General features: G+C 41.9%; 1 protein-coding gene across 2 annotated transcripts; it reads right to left on the bottom strand.

The window, feature by feature from the left end:
• Nucleotides 1-205: 205 nt before the first annotated feature.
• nr4a2a (nuclear receptor subfamily 4, group A, member 2a) lies at nucleotides 206-5,302 on the bottom strand. 2 transcript variants are annotated; one of them, XM_044132155.1, is made up of 8 exons: nucleotides 5,134-5,290; nucleotides 4,646-4,740; nucleotides 3,616-4,490; nucleotides 3,168-3,297; nucleotides 2,864-2,952; nucleotides 2,272-2,474; nucleotides 1,932-2,110; nucleotides 206-1,794 (listed from the first exon to the last, which is right to left on the bottom strand). In XM_044132155.1, exons 3-8 carry the CDS (start codon nucleotides 4,486-4,488, stop codon nucleotides 1,538-1,540), a joined length of 1,731 nt encoding a protein of 576 aa, XP_043988090.1. In that variant the 5' UTR covers nucleotides 4,489-4,490; nucleotides 4,646-4,740; nucleotides 5,134-5,290; the 3' UTR covers nucleotides 206-1,537. The 2 variants fall into 2 exon arrangements, with proteins under 2 accessions (XP_043988090.1, XP_043988089.1); XM_044132154.1 differs by having other exon boundaries at nucleotides 208-1,794; nucleotides 2,789-2,952; nucleotides 5,134-5,302.
• Between the last annotated feature and the right edge of the window lie 1,941 nt (nucleotides 5,303-7,243).

Raw genomic sequence — 7,243 nt, 5'->3', positions numbered from 1 at the left:
GATTGAAACTGATTCCTAAATATATTCGTATTAAACTGTAATAATGGAGAGTCGCTCCGTGTAGGCGTAAATTAAACTAAGGGGCGCGATGAGGAAAAAAATGGAAAATCAAACAAAACTAAAATTAAAATACATAACAAATGGGTTTACTAGCCTGATATCTGGAAAATATCCATAATCTTAAGAGCAATGTCTTGGTTTATTTTAAAATACATAAATAAAAAAGTATTTAAATAAAATCAAATAAAAATAAAAAAAGATATTATTATCATAATTAAACTCTGGCTTTAATTAAAAACTGTTAGCGCAATTGATAACTCATGACCAGACAGTAATAAGAACTGAGTCCGTTTAACATAAAAAAACAGCTATGCCAAAGTTTGTCATGCCTGATAGGAAGATTTATATTAATTTCAGATGAAATGTTTAGCAAAAAATTGTTTTCAACGTTTTATTTGTAAACATTAAATATTTCTTTCTCTCTAAAGTTTTTGAAGTCGGCACCAAAAGCGTTTACAGAAGTTGTAATTTTTACATCATGATGCCAAAAAGATGGAGGCCTACATCACACACTTCCTCCCTTTCCGCTTCCAAACGAATTAAATCATAGCTACCTAGACGTTCAGAAAGACATAAAAACATAGACAACGTGCTCAGCATGAACTTGGATGAAGGGATTTTTTTTAAATCGTTTAAATTGCACCATGCTTTAGTGTAGCTCCTGGCAATAGAAATAATAAATATATAGAAACGTTTATATTCAACAGCAACAATACTTACAGCACATACAAACAAGGAATGTCTGACAGTTTTTTTTTTGTTTTGTTTTTCTTTTTTACAAACACCATGGGGTTCCCCTCAGGTTTATCTATACAGATGATGAGATATTTGTGTCCATTTAAGGAGTGCCATAACTACGAATCTGTATCAAATCTAGCAGACTACATAGTGTCCGGTATATTTTCTATATATAGACATCACCTCAGCATGTGCCTATAAAAGAACAAGGAAATGAAAAAAGCAGAAAGTTGGAACATGCGTTATCTTATCTGGATACTTTTTGGGAATCCGGTCAGAAACACATATATAGGCACGAGTCCGAAACAAAAGGGGGAAAAAAAGGAGAGAAAAGTCTGTTTTTCATTATAACAAACTCTGTACACATGTTATAAACCGATGCGTTTTGAGGCATCGTGTATTCTATCATAATATACAGTGTTATGCGTGTGAATGTGTGGATTCATATATGCTGTATATAGAATTGGGATATATTACATTATCTTGTGAGAGAAGGAAGGAAGGAAAGAAAGAGTGAAAGAAAGAAAGAAAGAAGGAAGGAAAGAAAGAAAGAGAGAGAGAGAGAGGAATAGCTATTAAGCGATTAAAATCTCAGCTTATTCTTTCTATTTCTCGTGAAGTCCCATTAACTGTTGTTCAATTAGCTTATGAATTTTACAAAAGAAAATTAGGAAAAAACATCATCTGTTAAGTTCGTCTCGGACAGTCTTTTTTGTGGAAGTTCTTTGAGGGTTTTGCCTCAGAAAGGCAGGGTGTCGAGGAAAAGTTTGTCAATTATTGCTGGCGGGGGGACTAGGTCCTCTAGCTTTAGGTAAAAGATACGCTGCAGACCTTGGGTGCACAGTGTGCGCAGTTCGGGGAGCTTCCCCAAGAGTTTTGACAGGTAGTTTGGCCGATTCAAACCGCCGCCATTGAATGTCACTTGATCCTTCAGGCAGTTGACGATCTTATTTTGGAGATCCTCGACTCTTTTCGGTTCCTTGAGACCGTGTCGCTCTACAAACAGAAAACAAAAAAAAGAAACAGAATAATTAAAACTAATAATTATCAGTGCATTTCAGATTAAACGTGTTTTTTTTTTGTTTTTGTTTTTTTGTTTTTTTCCTCGAACATGAATATACGCTTTTACACACCTGTCACCATGGCCAAAGCTGCGATGCAGGAGAAAGCCGAAATGTCTATGTTCATGCTCTGCAAGTTGGAAGAAAACTCCACGATGGCGTCCACCCACTCTCCAAACCCACGGACGCACTGCAGTCTGTGCAACACCACGCCATTACAAAATATAAGTTTCCCTTCCACCGGATTGGACCTGTAATTAAAAACAAAAACGCCATTAATTACGCACGGCAATAAATGAGAAGGATTTAAGAGCCTTTCTAATTATTGGCCAGCTAATAAAGCCAGGAGCAATGAAGCCTGAAGAATTATTATCTAAAAAGCCCCGCTTTGTTTTATTTTGCAATTACTCACCTGTACGCCAGCCGCAGGACGAAGAGTTCCAGGAAGGCGGATTCAAAGAGAAGATCCTGATCCTGCTTCGGGAGATCGGAGAAGCCCGGGATCTTTTCCGCCCAGCCTCGAATGATCTCCATGGAGCCCGTCAGGAGGTCATAGAACTGCTGGATGTGCTGAGTGTTGTCACCGGTCATCTGGTAGTCAGGGTTCGCCTGGAACTGGAATTTAATTTAAACAGCGCCTTAATGAGGTCCCTTTAAAATATATAATCCGTGAAATTGCAAATGCCCATTTCCAAGTGGAGAGAAAGAGAGAGAGGGGCTGCTCACTATTAAATTCATGTCTTTCTATTAAGTTCTGCATTCCGATGTGATGTACTTTAAAATAAAAGTCTGACAAAGTTTGGAGTGCAAGCGATGGATTACAGAAAACTTTAAGGGTGATAAATTCAGCATGGATAAATTAAGAAAAAAAGCAACGTCAGTCTTTGTTAATTTATGTTTTAACTCTGGTTAGAGTGTATTTTACTCACTCTTGAGTAATCCAGAGCAGACATGGAGGGATTGGAGTCCACATGGGCCCGAACCAGCGCACTTATGAGGCTCACCGGTGGCGAAGGCGGGGAGGGCTCCTGGGGGCTTTTGGGTTTGGATGGTAGGCGTCCTCTCCTTCCTTTCAGGTTATCCGTTCGGACAACTGCGTCCAGAGAAATTTCACATATGCATTGCAAATTATACTCCTGTCGCTGTCCGTAAAACAATTAATCTGAACAGAATAAAACACAAACTTTCTTTACGCACATCTTCTAAAATATGCAAATGAGACAGACGTAAATAAGCGCAGATACTTTATTTATTTATTTTTTGCTTGTTTTTTGTTTTGTTTTTTTAAGCTTCAAACGTAAAACATACCTTCTCTCACCATTCCGACGACAAGGCACTTCTGGAAGCGGCAGAACTGGCAGCGGTTTCTTCGGCGTTTGTCAACAGGACAGTTTTTATTCGCTAAACACACATATTTTGCATTCTTCTGAACGGTGCGCTGCAACGAAACCAGATGCACACATACTGTCACCACACAGGCCTTTTATAAACGACATATATTAAGGGCACAAAAAGCACCGCTGCTGCACAACATGAAAAAATAAATAAAGATGAAAACGATATAGTATCAGCTCTATCTGTGTGTCCTGTTTGAACTAACGAGGGAATAAAGCAGTAAACACACACGCGTGATTCCTCATATTTCACAAGTTCCTTTGAGGTTTGCCTGTCTGTTTATAATCTGATCTTAAATAGTGAAATCTGATTCGAATAAGGAGTTTTTGCGCATTTTAAAGACATAATTCATCCAACTTACTTTAAAGAATCCCTTGCACCCCTCGCATGTCCTCACTCCATAGTGCTGACAGGCTGCGTTGTCCCCGCACACCGCGCATAGACCCTCGTTTGACGGCGATCCCCGGGAAGGGGGAGACGGCACCTGGCTGTCCACCAGCTGGTGCCCGTGTCCGAGCTGCAGGGAGTGAGGGAAGGCCAGGCCGGCCTGCTTCCTGATGGCACTGGGCACCGCGAAGCTCTGTGCGTCCAGGCCGCGGTGCGCTACACCCGGGCCGTCATGGTTCATGGAGACGTGCAACGGCCCATCGAACCTCATCTGGCAACTCGACACGGGGGTACCGGGCGGGGACTGCTTAAACGAAAAGAGCGAGAGCCTCGACATGGGATTCTTGCGCTGGTCTATCATGTGAGACGTGGCGGCAACGTAGTTCTGGTGGAAACTGTGCAGAGAGCCCGGGTCCTCCCACATGTGGTTGGACTGGATCTGGAAGTTCGGCGTGCTTGGAGAGTGAGGTGAGGACGGCTTGAAGTACATAGGCCCAGAGTGAGCGATCATCTCTTCCGACTGGGGAGGCAGGTGGCTCTGCTGGTGGTAGCTGTGCATCTGGACGTCCTCCACCTTGATGGAGGACTGCTCTCCAGAGTGCGGCATCTGATATAGACAAGGCGGCTTGACGTCGTAGCTGGTGTTATAGTTGTCCATGAAGGTGCTGAAGCTCGGCAAAGAAGTGGTAGCTGTGATCTCAGTGTTGGTCAAGTCCATGCTAAACTTAACAAACTCGGGCGTTAGGAAGTCGCAGCTGTACTCTCCTGCGGTGTGGTAGCTGTAGCTCTGGGAAGCGGGGCTGGCTCCTTGAGGTGATGATCCATACTGAGCCTGGACGCAGGGCATGGCTGCAAACCAGGAATCAGAAACACCAATATTAGAAGGAATCTGTGTAAATAACAGCGACTAATTCTCATGAAGCCCCGTTAAAAGTGCAAAAATAGGCATGACCTGATACATGTTAATATGTTCTACAGAAAGAGATCATTTGTTTTTCTCCTACCTCAAGCTTTTGACAGTTTTCCGGTGACACTTGAAACAGACAATATTAGAAGTTGGGTGGATGTCAGGGTTGAAGAGAGAGCCTCTTTTCTGGACCTTCCGCAAAATAAGCAAATACTTATTGAATTTAATATGTAATGAAATTAAATACTTTCCAGAAACCAATAGGACATCGGAAACTTACACGTAAAAGTTGCAGTTCTTTTTCATCTTACACCAGTTTAAATAACTGTTTTAGTTGTGAAGCTTTAGAGTGTTTGGATTTAACTTTACGCACGGGTTACAACTTGTTTGCAAAGCCAAAATCAGCATTTTCATATAGCACCAAAGCAACGCTCATCTATGTAATAAATTAGATTCAGATGTTGTGTAGTTTCAGATACAAGTAAGAAAAAAACAAACAAAAAAACCATCTAAACTTAAACATTCAAGACATGACCGAGCGCAATGATTTTCTGTTTCGGAGAAAAGAGAAGCCGCAGGTCTTACCTCTTTCACATCCGCATCGTCGCTCTCAGTCCATGCGATAAGCATATAGTAGGTAACCATCAATTTAGTTTAAAACCTCCAAATCATGAGCGTTCTTTGACAACAACGCCAAGCGGACAAACTCTGTGTGACTCCGCGCACTGACAGCGACACCAGCTCCAACTATCCAGTCTGCCTCAATGTGGCTTTGTTTATGTGAGAGCTGGATGCCGTGGCCCACGTGTTTCGAAGCACGACGTCATCGGCGTTGACAGCGACGCCCACCAATCCGCTTGGGAACTTTCCCAACTCCTAATTTTCCCCGTGAGCGTGTTTGTCTTGTGGTGTGCGCGTCCTGTACGCTTCTTCCCACATGGATCTAAGCTGAGGCTGTAGTGGAGGGTAGACCCAGCCAAAGTCAGCACAGTGTTTGTTCTGGACTCAGCGTTATGCCTGTTACAGATGACATCTCTAAGCTCTGGGATGTGGATTTAATGTCTGTCCTTACGTGTAAGGTTGGATAACTGATGAGATCAAGTTTCATTGTTTGGTGGTTGATCATCATTTGATCATCAGAGTTCCTGCATAAACCAGAAAAAACGTGGAAATTTGGAAACTTGATTTAAGTTTTTCCCCCCCCCCAAGTCTGGATGAGAATGGGAAAAGATTTTATTTCTGGACTTTTTATTTTCTTTCTTACTGTTTGAAAGTCCATCCATCCATCCATCCATCCATCCATCCATCCATCCATCCATCCATCCATCCATCCATCCATCCATCCATCCATCCATCCATCCATCCATCCATCCATCCATCCATCCATCCATCCATCAGTTCTGGAAATGTGAGGTTATAGGTTTAAATAATATGGGATTAAATGTGTATAAACTCTGGATCACCTTTGTTCTTTCTCATCTGGATTAAATTTGACTCAGAAAGACAAAATTCATAGTTATTTTGTCAAGTGACCCCCAGGGTTGCGACTTGTCTTTTCCAATCACATTTTTTCTTTTAAACAGCCGTTACCTGATTGGGTAATAAATCCAGAGGTAACATGCTATCGTTCCTAAATGTTCTTATCATAATCTCAGAGCGGTTTAAGGTTTAGTGTACATTTGTATATCAGAACTATTCTATGTCACAATGAGGGTAATACGTCACTCTCACTACTGCAATAAACAGGTCTAATGAAGGAAGGGTTAATATTATTCTTTGTTATCTTCTGAGGATTTTTCTCTGTTTCAATTGTGTTCCAAATTTAGACCTCAGATGGGGTGGGGCTAGCCTATTCATAGCACCGGTGAGCCGCTGCAAGAGGAAGGGGGGATAATTAGTGGGCCTGTAGCCAGTTGTCACAGGGGACCCAATTTAATCCCCAGAGAGGGAAGTGTGATAGGAGCTGGCAGAATGGACTGACGTAGAAAACGCTCAGGTTGACGCAGTGGCCAAAATAATCTCCAGGCCTTATTGTTCTGCAGCGATGAAACAAACTGATCCCAGAGTAATCTTACACCAGCACCTTGTGGTCAGCTGAGTTGTGGCCTAAATCTTTCTAGATGGGTTCTGGCCTGAGCAGTGAAAGCACCGGAGAGAGCAGACAGAGAGTGTGTGCAGAGTTGCCTCCACATGCTAGAGTCTGCATGGCAAAGCAAGCAGCGTTATGTATCGCTGGTGCTCTAACGCTTTATTATACCAGCCACAGCAGCCATCAGTCTTAAAAGCAGCAGCCCAGACTTATACACACAGGAACATTGTGAACAGGGGTTATGGAAGAGGGGTACATGATGGTTATACTCACCTCTAGAGGACACTATTGTGCATTATCCATAGTTAAAGATGCATTCTCACCATTTAACTGCAATCCACCTGGCTCTCTTTGAAGGTCCTCAATACTAGGCACAAGTACTTATGCTTCTTGAGCTTTCTTCACAGTTTCACTTTATGTTAGATAAATAAATGCAAAGCAGTGCATAACTTTGAGAAGGAAGGAGAAATATAAATGTTTTTTAAGTCTTTTGATCAAAAAATCTGAAAAGTGTGGCTTGCATTTGCATTCAGCTACACTTTTAATTTTACATCCATAGGCTAAACCAGCACAACCAAATGCCTTTGGGAGTTACCAATTAGCAAA

Source organism: Gambusia affinis, linkage group LG11 (assembly GCF_019740435.1).
Source record: "Gambusia affinis linkage group LG11, SWU_Gaff_1.0, whole genome shotgun sequence".
Classification (NCBI taxonomy): Eukaryota; Metazoa; Chordata; class Actinopteri; order Cyprinodontiformes; family Poeciliidae; genus Gambusia; species Gambusia affinis.
Note: the sequence above shows the minus strand (reverse complement) of the source record. Positions and strands in the feature narration are given on the sequence as shown.